This window comes from Phymastichus coffea, unplaced genomic scaffold (genome assembly GCF_024137745.1).
Source record: "Phymastichus coffea isolate CEN01 unplaced genomic scaffold, Cenicafe_Pcof_1.1 PCOF00012, whole genome shotgun sequence".
Classification (NCBI taxonomy): domain Eukaryota; kingdom Metazoa; phylum Arthropoda; class Insecta; order Hymenoptera; family Eulophidae; genus Phymastichus; species Phymastichus coffea.
In genome coordinates this window covers 6,474,693-6,493,746 of record NW_026706823.1, presented here as the reverse complement: position 1 = coordinate 6,493,746, position 19,054 = coordinate 6,474,693, and the positions used below count along the sequence as shown (strand labels likewise).

The 19,054-nt window shown below is 38.9% G+C and overlaps 1 protein-coding gene across 1 annotated transcript in view; it reads left to right on the top strand.

Moving 5' to 3' along the window:
• The window catches only part of LOC131672745 (inositol polyphosphate 5-phosphatase E), a 229,977-nt gene that overhangs the window by 16,041 nt on the left and 194,882 nt on the right, over positions 1-19,054 (top strand). Inside the window, exon 2 of the mRNA XM_058950173.1 lies at positions 12,866-13,484. Coding sequence (XP_058806156.1) covers positions 12,950-13,484 — 535 coding nt within the window. The 5' untranslated portion in view covers positions 12,866-12,949. The remainder of the gene's footprint in view (positions 1-12,865; positions 13,485-19,054) is intronic.

Here is a 19,054-nt window from a genome sequence, read left to right as displayed (position 1 = left end):
TGTGCTACCGGGTCGGTCGTGCAAGGCCATTGCACGAGCCCGCTTCGTCATCTATTACGCATCTCTCAGTTATTAAATATTGTAGCGGACTAAATCCCCGTTACATTTTGGCGCCCAAACGTTCTAGTGCTGGCTGCGTAGCGAAAATTGCACCGAGAGAAATTTTTCCATAGGCGTTCTTACAAGGACAAGGAGTGCGCGATCTCTCGCGACGTGTTGTTGACAAACACGAGCCGCGCGGCGAGCTACATGTGCGACGCTAGCGAACAAGTGTAAACTCGTCGAGCGATACACCGATATTCTAAGCAACGGAGAATTATAGATTTTATTCGAATATTCGAAGTTGGAAAATCATATTTATTTTCAAGGTTGCCACGCTGGCCGCATACACGAAAATTGTATATTTCGAATACTATATGCGTAATTCGAAATCACAGTAAATACTGCGTGGCTAACCCTTATATAATTGATATTTTATACAATTTTTTTTTATAATTTCAATATATACTAATTAATCTATAATTTGTTCCGATATTTTCTTTTGAGTAGTTTAGTTGGCGAGGCGTTGGCTAATTCAACTCTGCGTCCAATTGCAACGCATAAATAACATAATAAAATTTTTTTTTTGTTTTCTCTTCTCTCTCTCGCACTCGTTACATTTTGGCTTATACGTTACGTTGCTAATACCAACACAAGCCTGATATTTATTTCAAATATCTCGTCAATTTTTTTTTTATATACTAATTATAATTATTGCGGTAGTTTGACGCAGAAATATTTCATGTATATTACAATAATTTAATTGTTGTTGTTTTTTTTTTCTTGGTTGGATTGTCTTGCTATCGTTTTTTTTTTGTTTTTGTAAAACGTCAACGTTGCGTTTAATCCATTGCTAAATAGACATACAATGGCAACAAATTGGTCAATTAGCGATCTATCAATATTCAAAGAGGATATTGATAGAAAATTAACAACTTGGATTAAAAACTTGTCTAGTGTACAAGTTGACGGCGCATTGACACAATTGGAATTGCGAACCGACGGATCGTTATACGAGCGTGCGAATCGACTATTCCGTAGGTTAAACGGCGATTATACAGCGGAAGATTTCATAGCAACGCAAGATTTGAATGAAGAAGAAGGACAAGAAAGACGAGACAATCTTAGCCGTATGTTCTTTATGTCAGACACTCTGCCGGCAGAAATTAAGAGAGATTTACAAACCGCAATGAATGCAGAAGAAGCTCTCGACGCAACGGAACAGGTGAACTTAGATGACAACGAACAATTGACAACAAGCTCGCCACATGGCACACCCATAGATAATTCTGTAACTCTGCCTATACAAGAACACAGAGATAATGACAATGAAGGTACATATGAACTGGTGAATACAAGACGTCGAAAACTTGATTTCAACAGCACAACAATCGAACCACGACCAAATATAGGACAACATATAATGTCAACAGCAACAACAACAACCATTACAACGTCAATAAATGCAGCGAATGCGAGTAGATACTCTACAGGAATCTACGCTACTTCAGAAGAAACGCGCACGGTCAAAGTAACGATGCCAGACGCTAAAGTGCATTTTATGCCTTATGGCGCAGCATCCGAACTAAGACGAGCTTGGTAAGCAGAATTGGATTATTCTGCCGCGCAGAAAGAATTCCTCAGACATGTAGCAGCAGAAAAACGAGAAAAGGATAAAATAATAGCAGAAGTTGCACAATTGCGAGAGAGACTAACCAAATCTGAAAGAGAAAAGATCGATTTTAATGCAGTTAATAAAAGTTTGCAAGAACAACTAAAAATAGTTGTGTCAACCGCTCATCTCGCAGAGCAAGAACGGCTGGCTACTGCGCAAAGTAAGAATGTACAATTCCAAGATACATTCGAATTAAATTATTATGATTTATCAAGCCAATTTGACAACACTGCACATTCACAGATACAATCATCGCTCAACCCGCAAGCTCCGTTGTTTAATTCGACAACTCAACCCTCTACGGTTTTTTCTATAAGGCCAATGCCGTCGTCATTTCCGATTACTACGTCGTTTTTACCTGCGATGCCTCTTCCTGCAAGCTCGGTCGGGGAGAGGGAAACGTCCTTTCGCATTGCTTCGTCGCTCGGCCCCGTGGCATCCCTCGCAAGCTCATTCACCCCCGTGTCCTCGAGCTGAGGGAGAGGGGTCCTGCCCAGTACGTCAGCAGAAATGCCATCGCAACAAACGACGATTAGCGTTCCCATAACTAGTCAAAGCTTCACTGCTAACCACAGCAAGCGACTACGTTTAATTTCACGCCCTCTAGGTACTCTCCCAGCAAACCCTTAGGAAAAACTGTGAGAGAATGGAAGATAAAATTTTCAGAAGGTGAAGGACTAAGCATTGAAGAATTTCTGGAACGCGTTGAGGAAAATAGACTGTTAGATAGGGTGGCCGATGACGAGCTACTAGATTCAATGACTCCCCTTTTCGAGAAGGCAGCTCTCTTCTGGTATCGTGCCTTAAGGCCCTCGTGGAAAACGTTTAGCGATTTTAAGGAAGCGGCCCTTAAGACTTACAGCAAATCGAAGAGGAACAAGAGGAGTCTGAAGGTAGAAGCTCAGCTGCGTACACAAGGTACTGACGAGCCTGTAGTTGAGTACATTGTCTCACTACTTACTATCATGAAAAGAGTTGATCCTCCATGGAGCATGCAGGAACAAGTTAACCTCATCATCGACAACCTGCTGCCTCGATTGAGAAAAAGATTGAAGCATTTTAGAGACAATCACACAGATTTGCAAGTACTTCTGGCCAAAGATCAAGAAGCCGAGGATGATGAAGATGGCCAATGGAGGCCACCGCCCTCAGCCGATCAGAGTCTATACCCTGAAACGGCCTACAAGCCGCGAGTCAAAGCGGCCAAGGCTAAGCCATCGTTATCCTCTCTAAGTGAGAAAACTCAGCCAGTGAAGAAGTCAGAGTTGGAGGATATAATCACGAAGATCCTGGAGAAGAAAGCCAAAGGAAATGCTGACATCTCCAACCTTCCTGCTTCATCCGAGAAGAATGGAAGTTCTAACGGAAAAGCAGCCCCAAACGGAACCTTTCACCGTTCGAATGGGAACTCGCCTCGTGGCAACGGACGTGGCCGAGGTGGTAGAAGAAGCTGGAGACGATCGGGTGGCAATCGAGCCACAGTAATTTCTCCTAAATCCAGTAAAAATAAGGATAAGAAGTCTGGCCCTGATGGCAATCTTCTCTGCTGAAATTGCAGTTGGCCCGGTTACACCCGAGCCACTTGCCCAGAATGCTCGACTAAACAGCTGAATGATGAGGATTTAAAAAAAGAGCGATGGAGTCAGTAGATGAGGTCCTTACAGCTCCCTTGATCACCATGACCTTTGATGTTAGCGGCGTAATGGGAGTAGCGCAGGTGCCGCACAACACGGTGAGTGACTCAACGCTAGCCCGAGCTAACTCTTCCGACGTGTAGTCTACCCGCGATGAAGTTACCGTTGCAAGCGCCCTAATCGATAAGTTCCCCAGGTGGTGGCTGACTGTTAAAGTCAGCGATTATATTTTCCGAGGACTTTGGGACACCGGAGCTTCTCGTACCGTCCTCGGTCCCAACGCCATTTCAATCGCAGCTGCTTTGAACAAGCGCGTGCGACCATATGTGGGCCCAGGAGCAAAGGCAGTGGATGGCCACTACGTACCCATTGTAGGTAGCGTAGAGTTGCCCTTCACCTTGGGTGGGGTAACGCATTCGATTGACTCTCTCATTTTAAACGAAGTTGATACTGAGTGCACTTTAGGTGCCGACTTCAAGCACGCCTTTTCGGCCATGCTAGACCTTAGATCTAACAGGCTGACGTTTGAGGGCTGCGAAGAAGGTGTGCCTGTAGTTCTGTCTTCGGAGAAAGCTGAAGATACAATGGCCTCAGCCTCGCTGGGGATTGAAAAAGTTATGCAGAATTTGCTGCCTGATCCCTCGGCGAACGGTTAGGTTGCACGAGTTGGATCGCACATGACATAGACCTCAGCTGCCCGAGCCCAATTAAACAAAGATATTACTTGGTATCTAAGAGAATAGAGGACGAAATGTACGAGCAAGTGTGCAAGATGTTGCAAATGGGAATAGTTCGGAAGTCCCAGAGCGAATGGTCAAGCCCCGTAGTTATGATATTGAAACCTGATGGTTCATATCGATTTTGCGTCGACTACCGTAAAGTTAATGTGGTGTCGAAATTTTCAGCATATCCATTGCCTTATATGGACGTGATCTAACGCAAGATTCAGTACGCCAAATATATAAGTGCTTTAGATTGTTCTGGAGCCTTCTGGCAGATACCTCTCACAGAGAGATCGATACCAATCACGGCTTTCACACTTCCGGGTATGGGCTTGTACGAATTCGTTCGTATGCCTTATGGCTTGGCAGGCGGCCCTGCTCAATCGTTGGCTAACAAAATAATCACGCCCGAAATGGAGCCTTACGCTTTTGCGTATTTAGATGATTTGATCATTGCGACTGATACATTCGCTGATCATGTGAAATGGCTCACGTTAATTCTAAATAGAATTAACGAGGCGGGCCTTACCATCAATAGGAAAAAGTCGAAGATGTGCATGTCCGAGACACGTTATCTCGGCGTGCTGGTTAATCGTGAGGGCTGCAGGCCAGACCCTGAAAGAGTGCGACCGGTCCTAGAGTATCCGGCGCCAAGGAATCTACGGCAATTGTGACGTTTTCTTGGCATGGCCTCGTGGTACGGTAAGTTTTTGCAGGACTTCGCTACTCTAGCCGCACCTCTAACGTCTCTCACGAAGAAGGACAGAAAGTACACGTGGACCGAAGAACACTGTACAGCTTTTGAGCAGATAAAAGCACTTATTGCTACTGCTCCTGTCCTAGCTAGACCCGACTTCGCTGCTCCGTTCATCCTTGAGTGTGATGCTAGCGATACTGGCCTTGGCATTCTCCTACTACAGAAGATAGACGAAGAGGATCGCGTGCTTTGCTTTGCTAGTCGTGTTCTCACGTCTACAGAACGCGGACTGTCAGTTACCGAACGCGAATGCCTAGCAGTCATATGGTCGATAGAGAAATTCCGGCCTTATATAGAAGGTTATCACTTTACAGTGGTAACCGATCATCATAGCTTGGTGTGGCTTCAGAATCTTTGGAGCCCCAATGGCACGTTAGGTCGATGGTCGTTGCGCCTTCAGGCACGCGCTACGACTATGGCGACGAGTTCGATGAACGCTACCGTCCCTGAGCCGTCGACATAGTCGTCTCTTCTGTCCCAAGGCTACGCCACCAGAGGAGAAGAGAGAAGAAGGCGGAGAGAAGACGAGCTCCTATTATACTCGCGTTTCCTTCCGCCTTTTGGCCTGCGCGCCATACCTTGTTCTCACCGTTGCGCTAGTATTAGGCTTAGCCGTGCCTCATTGTATGATCAGGCATTCACGCCCTTTTTGTTTATTGGCACGGCCCCGTCATCGCAGAGAGAGAGAGAGCGATGAGGAAAAGTCCCTTTTTTTTATTTCATTTTATTATTTATTTGAATAAACTATTTATCTATCTATGACTTGTCCCTTCATTACGAGAGAGACCTAAGGTTCGAGTTGATACCGTGCTACTAACGTCTGGGGGTGGGGGATATAACAAGTTTGTCATCAACTCGTTATGTCTCTCTCCACATTAATTATATAACAATAATATATGTACATATTCATGTATCTACTTTTATATTATATTACTAGCAGCCGCAGCGGACGACAGCAGCTGAACTAAGGTAAGAGAGAGAACGCTAGCAGAGAGAGAGACCGCGTAGGTTGGTAGGACTGGCGAGCCGGGTGCCGCGAAAAACATGTGCTGCTTGACAAAGGGGAGGTAATTAGCTGACGCCTCTCGAACTGGTGACACGCGTGCGACGGCGTGAGGGATTCGTAGCTTGGCTGTGCCATTGAAGACGACATTGGTTTTGTGATTTGCGTCGCCTCGTGGCTAGATTGAGTGATAGATTGAGTGCTACCGGTTGCGGCGTGCATTGGCGTTCGGTAGGCCGAACTTTTACCGTCGAGCCTCGTGGCTAATCTCACTGACAACGGCAACCGATGTAAGTACTACTCGTTCTTTGCGATTCACCTTCGCGATTTCAGCTACACGACCTACGACGCTCTCCGCGGACCGGTGCCACCCGGCAAGTCCATCGGCAGTCTATGCTACCGGATCGGTCGTGCAAGGCCATTGCACGAGCCCGCTTCGTCATCTATTACGCATCTCTCAGTTATTAAATATTGTAGCGGACTAAATCCCCGTTACAATTGAAAATTTTAGAAATATGATTTTTTAAGTTTCTTATATATATATAATATATTATATTTAATATTATATATTGCAACGGTAGTCGATTCAATTAACCGATCCGTTCGCAATTCTGCTTCTCGCGCGTTAGTTCGAACAATTAAAAGAGAGAGGGGGGGGGCGCGATCTTTTGAATAAGCAGTTACACCTCAGCTGTTTACGCGACTTTACCGCCGATTTGGTTTTGCACTTTATGTTCGCCGAATATTAAAGTTTTCTTAGGACAGTATTACGTGCGTGGGTGCAAGAAAGTGATTGCAGCAAGCAGCAGCACAGAAGCAGCAAATTGCAGCATATTAGAGGCAGAGCGAGGCAGCGCAGCTGATAATTCGGAGGGCAGCAGCAGTTGATTCATCATCATCAACAATTACGGCTGATCACCGTAATTACACCGCAGGGTAGGTGCACCTCCCTTCATTATCGCGTGACAAAATACATATAATATTTTGTCAATCATAATAGCAATATATTTTTTTGTATTCGCGCCGAGCGTTAGTTCGCGGTAAAATTCGAATTTCCCCCCTCTCTCTCTCTCTCTCCGAACATTATTCATTGTAAAATCCTATTCGCGTGCGTTAGTCTTTCGGCCCAACAAAGACTTTAGTGATTTTTATTAATTAAAGTCAGTTGAATTTATTCTTTGATTGCGTCATTTAATTTTCCCATTAGCTTAAGTAATTGTAAAAGGATTAGGTTTTAATTTGATTAAATCTAGGAGATTAAGCGGATTAGAAGTAAAGTCGCTCACATTTGAAATTCATCGAGTGTCACAAGACACGTGACTTAAGGTGAGTTCAACTCCGTTCAATAGAAGACAATTAAGCGAAATCATCTGACGTAAAGGCTAATACACGTACAAGCATACGTGTTTAACGGAGCGGCGGTTTGCCCTGCATCGTGGGAGTTTGTTCTTAAATATATTTTCCATTTTTCAGATAACCTCCCCCGTTACAATATATATACATAAATCAATAATATACAATTCTAAAATTTATATATATGTTACGTCTCGTGCATCAACTACGAATAGCTAATGAATGAGACGTTCCAATATGTTGACTAGTGGTTGGATATGTCTCACTTATAATAAATGTATGTGGAAATGTATGTCTGATAATTGTACTACCTTGATAATCGTAGCTTTTAATTGTTGATAAAATGTCGCAGGCTCTAACTGCTCGTTGAATTGTATGAGTGTAGCAGGCTCTAACTGCTTGTTGAATTGTATGAGTGTAGCAGGCTCTAACTGCTTGTTGAATTGAATAGGATAGGTTGTTGAATAATACTTGCAGGATATTACTTTGTAACAGTCGCGAGTTTATTAAGTAAAATGATCACCAATTGTCGGACCGGTGTGTACGGAGTTGAGTCTTACAGGTACTTATTGACTGACTGACGGACTACTGATCAACTGACTGAGTAATTTGTTCATTGCTTTTTATATCTTTTATAGCTCTTTTCAGGTCTGTATTGCGATATTGTGTGACATTTTTGTTTTTGCTGATTATAAATTCTTGCATTTTGGTGACTTAGTTTCGGAGTGTGTTTCGACAGCTTTTTGCTGTCGTATGAATAGTTTAGCAGTTTTGAATGTGCATATGTTACAAAAAGGATGCGTCGTAAGGCTTAATTTCGGAGAGTCATTTACCTCGCGTTTAGTTAGCTTTTGCTGACGTGCGAATAGTTTAGTTGCTTTGAATTTCACGAATGTGCATTTTATAAAAAGGATGCGTCGTAAGACGTAACATATATATAATAAGTGGGTAAAAAAAAACAAGGATTGATCGATACGTTAATTTTTTTATTTATTTCAAACTTAGATAAAAAAAACCAAAATACATATTATCATCACTTTTGCGAGCAAGCATCCATCTGCTGATAGCCAGCGCGTTTTTAAAGGCACATGGTAGATTTGATAGATACGCGTTCTGGTTACTGCACACAGAAATGTTATCGTTTGAAAGATTCTTGAGTGATGGACAACCCAAGTCTTCAACGTTATCCACAGTCGTTCTATAAAAAAAAGAAGCAAAAATAATCATTAGATATTATTTATTTCCTTTTTACGACGATACGCGATAAAAAGAAACTTACTGTGCATTGGTCAACAAATTTCTGAGCCATTTTATTTTTTCAAGATATTTTACAAAAATAGTTACTGCATAAAGTGTTTTTTTCATTATTTCAGATTTCCACGGAATACCATGAAAATTTTTCGTTAACCACCGGTTTTCGCACTGATTTTTTATTAATAACCACTCCCATGGGTAAGGTGGATTAAGCAGAAGCACCGATTGAATTGGATCTTCTTACAGAGGACAAACAGCAATCTCCTTGAATACGAATTCGTTCAAGAAAGTTTTGAAGCCCTGTACGTCTACGACAAAACCCATCGTAATAACCGAGGAATCGACGACTGCATCAATACTGTCGAATGAATGCCTTTTTATGCTGAACTTGCTTTTGTTGATTCCCCACAAAATTTTTTTTTCTAACCAATTAGATTCTCTTTCGCTTGAAATAACATTATTTTTTACGACCACTATAATTTTTTGATCAATCACATTGGTTCAGCTCCTCTATTCTTTTGCCAACCAATCAGCATTGACGAGTAGTGAATATAGCGTGAGGGATTTATCAAATCTGGTCAGTTAAGTAATTATCATCATAACACAGTATTTCAAGAATATAGCCTTGTAGCTTCTGTGCGCACATCGTCTGGCGAAGGCTGATCATGCTAGTGTCGAAGACATCGAAAGGTGGTTGACACTGGGTTCATTGGCTTTGCGCAAAGCTGATAAGCTTTCTCGTTCGCCTAGCTTGATCGTGGCTGAAAGGCAGAAGCTGCAGGCAGCTATATGCATGATTAGAAGCGTTTTACATCTGCTAAACGAATACAAGAGTAGGCTGTTGGTACAGACCCCCATTGCCACTGCATCGATTGCCGAACGTGTTGTGAGCAAGCATAGCGAACAATCGATATACGAAGCTCTCGTTATTTTGGATGTAGTTGGTGAAGGCCTCGAACCGGCTAGTACTACAACTACTAGCACTACACCGGCTGTTGTCAATCCAGATCAAGACTCAACAGTTCGCTGGAACGACATCAATAGTGCGTTCAAAGGCAGAATAAAGACCGGTGAAATAACCAATTTAGAACATCTAGATTTGAATACGCTTTTGAGGTATACTAGACCATTATTCCATGCTCAAATTAAGAAGACCTTGAAGATACATAGTTCTTTAAAAGTGAATGCTGTATTAAATGCCGAGTATACAGTCGAAAATAATAATAATAATAATAATAATAATAATAATAATTGCGATGAAATGCTCGATGTGAAGCATTTCAATACGAAGATGGCACGGATAAACCTAACTACAGACATAGTGGTTCATTGAAAACGTTTTAAAACCAATCATTAAGAACACGGAAGATTTTCAAGAGCAGGACTCGGGCTGGTCTCTTCGTTTTATATTAAACTTAACCGTAAATATCAGCAAGTACCATCATATGAGGGTTGGTTCTTACGTTGAATTGCCCGAGCCTATTAGAAGAAAGAAATCTTGTGTGAATGTTCTGAACAAATTCAACGAATGTTTTAAATGGGCCATCCATCCGGCGTTATATCTAGTCGCAAGGAATGCACACGTATTTCTACCTATACTGATCATCAAAATAAATGTAATTGCAAAAATCATTTCTGGTACAACCGAAAGAAGTGAAGTTTTAAAAACAAAACAGCGTTTCAGTGAACGTGTACTTTTTAAATTTCAATAATGGTTCCTACGAGGTTTTGTCGCAACATTTGACTGATTAGAAAAAAGAAAAGCACGTGAATCTTCTTCCGGTGAAAAATGACACAGGCCAACAAAATTTGATGAAAGTCCAGATCCAGAGACCAGAAATACGTGCTGTATCCGAAGGAATTTGATGCACTGAATTCAAATCTGGCCTCAGAATTGCTCCATCACTCTAGGTTCCCGACATATCCTAACTTAAAAGTGCAAGAAACACTGTTTTTGCGGTTTTTGAGGTTACATAGCATCTTGAATAAATTTTTTTTCCAAAAACGGGTCACAGCATCATAAAGGAGTACTCTTGCCCTCTGAAATCCATTTTTCAAATTTGAGAGAGCTTTTTATCTCATCGAGATATCATTGATTAAAGTTAAGTATTTTCGTAGTTTCGTAACAACGTTAAAACAGCCTACGAGTATATTGCATGTGTGACCCTATAAGCCCAATTTAAAAGTAATCGTTTTCGATTGAACAGATCTATATATAGGTTTTCTTTTTAATCGAAAATGATTATGGAAAATTTAATCTTCCAAAAGACATTTAACTTAAAAGTTAGTTAATTTGAAAAGCATGATCAAAGGGGCTACACTCAAATGGTCCAAGGATAAATGTGCGCGCAAAGTCATCGGTTCTGCTTTGAAAAAAGCTTATACTACCGTTAAAAAAGCTGGTGGAAAAGCAAACATCAACGTTCCAATCAAGCTGTCATAGCTCGGCCAAATTTTCATAGTACAGATACTTTTGACGATGAGCTAGTGGCGATTTAACTCTAGCGAACGGAAATAACACTGAGAAAACCCATATACATCGGTCTTGCTGTCCTAGACTTGTCGTAAATTCTCGTATATTGATTCCACTATGACTATATGGCTAGTGTTGTGGAACAGCATTACAAATTGTTATACACTGACACGGATAGTCTGGTATATGAGATCACTAATACCAACATATATGACGTCGTGCGTCGAGATATTCATGAATTCAATACCTCAGACTTTGACAAATAAAATCAGTTCAATATTCCAAGAGCCAATAAGAAAGTGTATGAACTGATGAAAGATGAGAACAACAGTGAAATCTTATTGGAGTTTGTCAGACTCAGGAGTAAAATATATAGCGTTAGAGTTCAGAATAGAAATCCGATGAAAAAGACAGAAGATCTAAAAAGTTCCATATTGAAAGCTACGATCGTATTTGATGACTATGTCAAATGTCTTCATGAGAATGCGACTTTAAGCCGAAAGCAAAAGATCATCAAATCTCGCCATCATCAGTTATACTATGAAAGGTCGCACTCAGTGCGTATAATGACAATCGGTTCTTGCTTCCTGGTACTACAAATAACCTTCCTTGGGGTCACTACGATATGTCATTAGTGGAAAGGGAAGGCATAGAAACATTGGAAATGGTCTTGGTCTAGCCCCCAGCTGCCGCCCCAGCTGCCGCCCCAGCTGCCGCTATAGCTCCAGTATTGTTCATCGTTAACGTGCCGCCGACGAACTTGGAGAAGGGAGCAGAAAATATGGTAGGAGAAATGTTATATCAATCGCAATCACGGACTGTGGAGCTCCTTCTCGTCGAGAAAAAGGTGTCGACAATAGCAGCAGAAATAACGAGTGAGAAGCAATAGTACTCTGATTATATTCTAAGTCTAATTGACGGAAGGATGCAAATATATGATTATCGAAGTAAAGCCAGTTACAACACGATTTGGTGACAAAATCACTGTTCAAATTGACGACGAATTTCAACTGTTTCTGTCATTCAAGCTGTCGAATGCAATGACAGGACCATCCATATCTGAGATACTGTACGATCTCGTTATCGTAGGGAAAAAGCGACTGTCCCTCATGGATGACGCAGTGACGGCGCCCCGCGCTACGAAATAGGAAAATGTTTTCCCGCGGATAACGACGACTACGACGATGACGATGACGATGACGACAACGACAACTGATTGATATTTTATTTTAACAACTGATATTTATATTTTATAAATTTGTATTTTAAGAGTATTGTCATAATTATGTATATATATTAATAAATGATTAATAATAATATAAGAATTTATTTCAGTGAATACACACAGTGTGCACGCACGCATGCGCACACACACAGAACGCACGGGCATCAGCTCATAGGGTGGAGGGGTGAGTCGACAGTGCCAAAGCACTTAAGAAGAGGGGAGGTTAGTTAGCAGTGCTGAGCTGAAGATGCACGGGCATCAGCTCAGGGAATCAGCTCAGTTAGCTGATACCTCCCTGAGCTAAGGCCTCTCTTGTTTACCTACTTTCTGAGGGGAATAAAAGTACGTGAGCGGCAGTGCACTGCATTGTAACTAATAAATATTAATTATACGTACATTGCAACCTGCATGTCTGGCAGGTTGTCCAGTATCATTTATAACTCTCTTTACAGCACAAATAATTGGTTAACAGAGTTAACATCTGTATTGGGAAATCGCAAACAATATCTTACACTTACGAGTACATCATAAAAATCGTAATTAATTCATTTTTACTACACATTAAATTACAAAGAAATCACCGTAATGGCACAGATTATACTATTGGTATATACAATTAACAAACTCTTTTATACAATCAATACCATCATTCGTATTATAAGAGTATTTATTTTTCTTATCGATATTGAATTTCAAATATAATAAAATTTATTTAATGTCTTTTTTACAGCCAAGAACGAAATATAAACTTCTTTAGTCACTTATATGTACTAATGGAAATATTACGAATCTATTGAAAAACGATTGTGAAAAAATGACATATTCAAAATATGAATCCGACCAGATGAGAAAACATTTTTTAAAAAAAAAATTGAAAATATTTATTGGTTCTTGGAATATGAATAATCAAGATCCTCATATCGAAATTAATTCTTTTATAAAACCGAGTGTTGAACACAATGTAGATATCATTATTTTTGGTACACAAGAAAGTTTTACATACGTAATGGAAAAATGGGAATACAAAATTCAAAAAGCTATTGGATCAACTTATATTATGAAAGCAAAAAGTCAATTAGGAAAGTTATATATTTTCTTATTTGTACGTTATGAACTCCGGAAATTTACTTCAGTACATAAAATGAAGTCAGTGCTACCGAGTACTTCAACTGTTCTCAAAACGAAAGGTGCTATATCTTTGACCCTAACAATATTCGGAAAAAACTTGTTATTTGTAAATACGCATTTGATTCCACATAGTTACAATTGGAAGAAGCGTTATGAACAGCTAACAAAAATAGTGGATTTACTTGGATTTTATGAAAGTGACGTTCATCGGAAAATTAAAAGTATGTATATATTTATTTTACAACAATTTTACAATAAAATGTATTGAAATTTTGCAATACTTCTTCAATTTTAATTCAATCTTCAATTTTCAATGACACCCTATAAGGTAACCTATATGGAATATGTGCATTGGTGTTTTCACATTTTTTTGTATAGAGATATTTTATAAAAACCAATGTATTTTATGGTACTTTTATCACAAAATAATGTTATCTACTTCAAACAAAATACTTGTGGAGAGGGATTTTCAAACATTTTTTTCATTAACACCAAGTTTATGTACTATCGGTCTAATATATTAAGACAATAATTAAAGGTTATTGCTATATGCAATATTACTTGAAATTCAAGAGAATACTTTGGTGAATATGCTATCTTTGTTTCAAAATGTGACCAGAAGATTACGATTTATTTATGAATTCATTAGTTTATATTTTATTTGTTTGGTGTTTATGATATTGGTCTAAAGGAGATTGGTGATAAGTTTATTTAAATGGTTTTAATGTCTGGTGTTATATTTTGCGTAATACATTTAATTTTTTCTCGTCTCTTGAAACTTGTTGATCGTTTCAAACAATTTCAGTTCGAATCATACAGTTTTACGTAGGACTTTCAATTAAAATCATTCTCGGATTTCATTATTCGATTTTCAAGCAGTACTCCATGGTTGAATGCCATAAGCCCGAACTAGTTTGAATACAGCTTTATAAGATAACAATTTGTTTTCAATTGACAGCTTCGACGTTGTTCCGATGAATAAAATTTTCCTTCAATGAAATAAACGCAACTATTAATGTTTTGTGAATATATGAAATCTTTTCGGAAAGTATCGGACCTGCTTTTATATCTCCACGCAATAGCATTTGCAAGGTACGAACGTAATCAGTAAAGCCTCACAAATCTATCGGTTGCTTGCTGACATTCGTCGGACATATAGTTTCTGCGAAACACGTCTTTGTTTCCAAAGCTATTTTTGAGTTCGGCGAATGTTGTGATTGTTAAAAATAAGTGAAAAATGAAATCAACGAATTGGCATCATATTTTATTTTCAACTCGGAAAGCGAATTTGAAAGCTATTCAGATAATGCAAACGATCTTTATTAATTAGCTTCAAAGAAAGCAGTACTTTATTTAATAGTGATTTTCGTTCTATCCGACCTTCGACAACAAAATCATTCAATAATATTGAGCGGGTGAGACTTGCAATCGAACAAAACCGTCGAATGACTGCGGGAACTAGAAGAAAACTGTAAAATATCAAAAACTATATTTAAGAAATTATAACTATAACGGCGGGCCTAAAAAAAAAAGAAAAAACAAGTCACACGTTTAGCTCGTAAATTAAGATTAGAAATTGCATACAGCTGAGGAAAGAAAACTTTCGTGAACAATAGTTTTCGTCTCTTGCATATGGCAATTTTCGGATGCGTGGTAGTAGAGCCTATAAAAAACGGATAGTTTACTACCGTGCCCTCAGAAAATTGTCGAATAACAGGAAAATAGAGAGCTGCAGTACACATATGCATCCTGTATAATGTAATTATTTTATTTTAACAAACTTTTTTAAAATTTTTTGTATATTAAAGGAGGCACATTTTCTTGCAGATCTCTCAAAATTTCACGAAACTTAACTATTTCAAGCAGTTTTTGAGTAATCAGTAAAAGACTGTTTTGAATAATAGTTTTGTTTATTGCTCGGACATTTTTAGGTTTTAAATAATTCATTAAATTTTTGTACTAACTAAAATTCGTAACTATAAAAATTTGAGTTGTGAAATAATGTTGTTTTCGTCCCCTTTATTAGTTAATTTAGTTTTAATAAACGGGTGGATCGAAAGTTATAATATGTTTATTTGTATGACACTCTTGCGCAATCATTATTAATAAGAATACGGCTATATTGTTATAAAATATATATATCTCTTTTTTTCTTGTGTTTAATCATTAATTACACTCAATTTTGCGAATATCTTGAATGAAAATTGACGATTATATTTATAATAGTTAAATTCGATTTTCCAGTATTTCTTATAGACTTCTGGTATTTAGTTAATGATTAAAACTAATAAAATCTTGTTTGTTTTAAAAATAAATATAATCCTTAACTTTTGTATTGGCAAGATTATAGTACCTCTCACACAATTAATTCAAATAATAAAAAAATTTTAAGTATAAATGAAAATAGTACATAGAGGGCCATCTTTGTGAAGAGGGCCCCAGACACTTGAATAAGGCCACTCCCGCATACTCTGCCCCAGACCAATTAGAACCCATATTTCGCTTACGCTTGGAACACTTCCCGAATTTTCCAGTCAATTAAACCAGGAAAATTTAAGTTCCTGCTACATAAAATTGACAAAAAAATTCAGAGTGGGACTCTCTCGCGAAAAACAAAAGTAAGCTCGTATAGAAAAATAGACAGTTCTACCCCAGTTCGTTCCAGTTCAGCAACTTTATAAAAAGGACTTTCGTTTTATCAAGTTTCGTGTGTGTGTGGGAAATAAGTCTTAAAAAGTAAGTCAAAAAATTTAATAAAAACCAAAACTCTAATTTGCTTCATTTCTTTCCTCATTCTTTCCTTTCTTAGATTCGCATACGTTTTTTTATTTAAATAGTTACACTCGATTGCCAAGCGTGTGTTAGAGTGCATATTAGATAGGCCCTTTCTTTCGTTATTTTATTGTCAAGTTTGTAATAAAGTAACGCGAAGTATAACTATATTGTCAAGTGTGTGGTATAGTGAAGCTTCAATCCTCCGTCGCCGAAGAGAAAATTTCCCACGATAGTGGTAATGCACGTCTCGGTTATTGCCTGAAAGCATAGATCAAAAAGTGCTCCTGAGACTATGTCTACCTCAGACGTGCCTGAAAAATATGTTGCGTTAACTGACGTAACATAACCTCAAATTTACAAATGACACGCGTGTATACCAAGTTCATTTCGAAATTTCTCAGTGCAGAGCAAAAAATGCTTCGTTTAAAAATCACTCAGGTTAACTTAGTAATGGTCAATAACAGAGATAGTGTGCTTAAAAAAGTTATTACTGGTGATGATTCATTGAAACAGAACAACAGTCTTAACATTCAAAGCATTCTGGATCGTCAAGAACAAAAAAAACACACGTCAAAATCAGAGCAATATTAAGTTAATATTGATTGTTTGATTTCGATTGTAAAGGTGTTGAGCTACACGAATATGTAAATATCAGCACTTTTGGTCAAGTGGTGGCTAGCGTCCAGATAAGCAATATATATTCTGGGACACAAAGGAGCCGACAAAGGATACCGCCAATTTGTAAGGGATATATGAATGTTCTGGGATATAAAGAGGCCGCCCGATGAAGGTGTCGCGTTTTCGCAAAGAGGGGTTCGCGCCTCAAGCTTGGTAAGCTATATGCTGGCTAGGCCTGAGCCCTCGGAGAGAGGATAGCTTCTCTAGTATGGTAAGCTATATGCTGGCTACATGTGGGTCCTCGGAGAAGGGCTAGCGTCTCTAGCTTGGTAAAATATATGTTGGCTAGATGCGTACACTGAATAGCGTGGATGCTACTCTCTCTCTCTCTCTCTCTCTCTCTTTCTCTCTTTCATTCAACAAACTACAGCTGTGTATAGTAGAGAAAGTGTGCATTGCGCAGCGGGTGATTGGAGAGTGGATGGTCTCAATAGCGAATCATCCCTTAGTTATCTTAATGTTTTTTTCTACTTAAAGATAAGTAACAGGTTGTAAATCTATGTATATCATTCTTTAGTTATCTCAATGCTTTTTGACTTAGAAATAAAGTTTTTAAGTTAGCCTCTTGTTGAGTTGCGCTAACAATCCCCCACATGCTAAGCGTTTAAAGCGAAATCGATGTTCTTCTTACTTTAAAGATTTTTTGCAATTTGACGAGAATTTCTTTTAGAGAGTAGGAAACATTCTGATTTTACAGAAATTCTTTTCCAAAGTCAATCGTTTGCCAGTTCTCAACGAGAGTAAACCGCGTTTTATTTAGTAGAAATGAATTATTATTGTGTCCTTTATGTATTTAAAAAATGTTAAAAAAGTGTTTATTGAAATGTTTATCGGAAAAAACTCAACTGAACTGATCTTGAGTTTGATCAACTCAATGATCAAACTCAAGATTAATGTATTTTTTTATTAAGGGGGTATCCTTGTGTAAATGGCGAAAAAAATCGATTTTTTTTTGTGCATATTTTGAAAGTTAAACCTTTCAAAAGTATGCTGTTAAAATTTTTGAGCAAAATTCTAAGCGGTTTAAATTTTATGACCGTTTTCGGAAAGGTCCGTCAGCGCGCGGAGCAGGTAAACAGGTGAGCGCTTTAACACAAAGGCCCTCCCATCGAGTAGGGACTCAAAGGTATACAATAAGATGTATACAGCCATGTTTGAAATATAACGTTTTTCATGTCTAGTATACTTTTGAGATGAGGTTGTAGAGTATAGCTTTCGAACTGCTAGTTTCGGCGCGATTACTGCAGCTGTTTCAGTTCTCTCGTGGCTTCCGAGTTATAAGCAAGTCTGCACGTTTTACCATGTCATCTTCTTCGTATCCGAAGGGCGAGGGAGGCTCAAGATATCGTGCATCAGAGCGCAAAAGAAAGTTTTATGGAAACCGCTTTACAACTGAAACAGGCGAACCGAAAGGTGCCAGTGCGAGTGCAAGAAAATTATCGTTGGCATCGGAGGACGAAATCACAATAAATAATGGGCACCGGTATCGCATCATTGAGTTTGTGACTATGTTCTCTGTATTGTCTGAATTGCTGTGCTGCAAATCGTGCAAAGGACCTGTAAAGTTTTTAGAAGCTGGGCACCGCGGCATAGGCTAGAAACTCGTTGTTTCGTGTAGGTGTGGTGAAAGTAAAGTTGATTCAGGACCCTTCATCAATAATGGATTCGAAATAAACCGTCGTATAGTATTTGTAATGAGATTATTAGGTGTTGGCTTGAAAGGAATTATCTTATTTGCAAGTTTACTGGATATTGGCGAAGGTCTCAGTAAGAAAGCCTATGATGGTATACTGCAGCATATTTATGATTCCTCGAAGGCTTGTTTTCTCACAAGTTGTGATAACGCCGTCAAAGAAGAAAAGAAATTAAATGAGGAAAACAACAGACCACTGCTAGAGTTAAAAGTATCAGGCGATGGCTCGTGGAAGAAGCGTGGCTTCTTATAAAAAATTGGTGTTACAACGTTGATAGCATACGAGACGGGAAAAATTATTGACTTGATTGTGAAAAGTACGCTCTGTCAAGGTTGCTCTACGTGTCCTTATAAAGAAAATACGCCGGAATATAATGATTGGTATGAGAATCACGCTGATGAGTGCAGTGCAAATCATAAAGGCTCCGCTGGTAAAATGGAGGTCGATGCCGTACTCGAAATGTTTTTGCGATCACAAGGATTACACGGTGTAATGTATACAGTTTATATAGGTGATAGCGACTCAAAGACATTTCTAGCCATATTGAACGAAAATCCTTACGGTGATGCCTATACAGTTACTAAATGTGAGTGCATTGGCCATGTGCAAAAGAGAATGGGAACAAGACTGCGCAATTTGAAAAA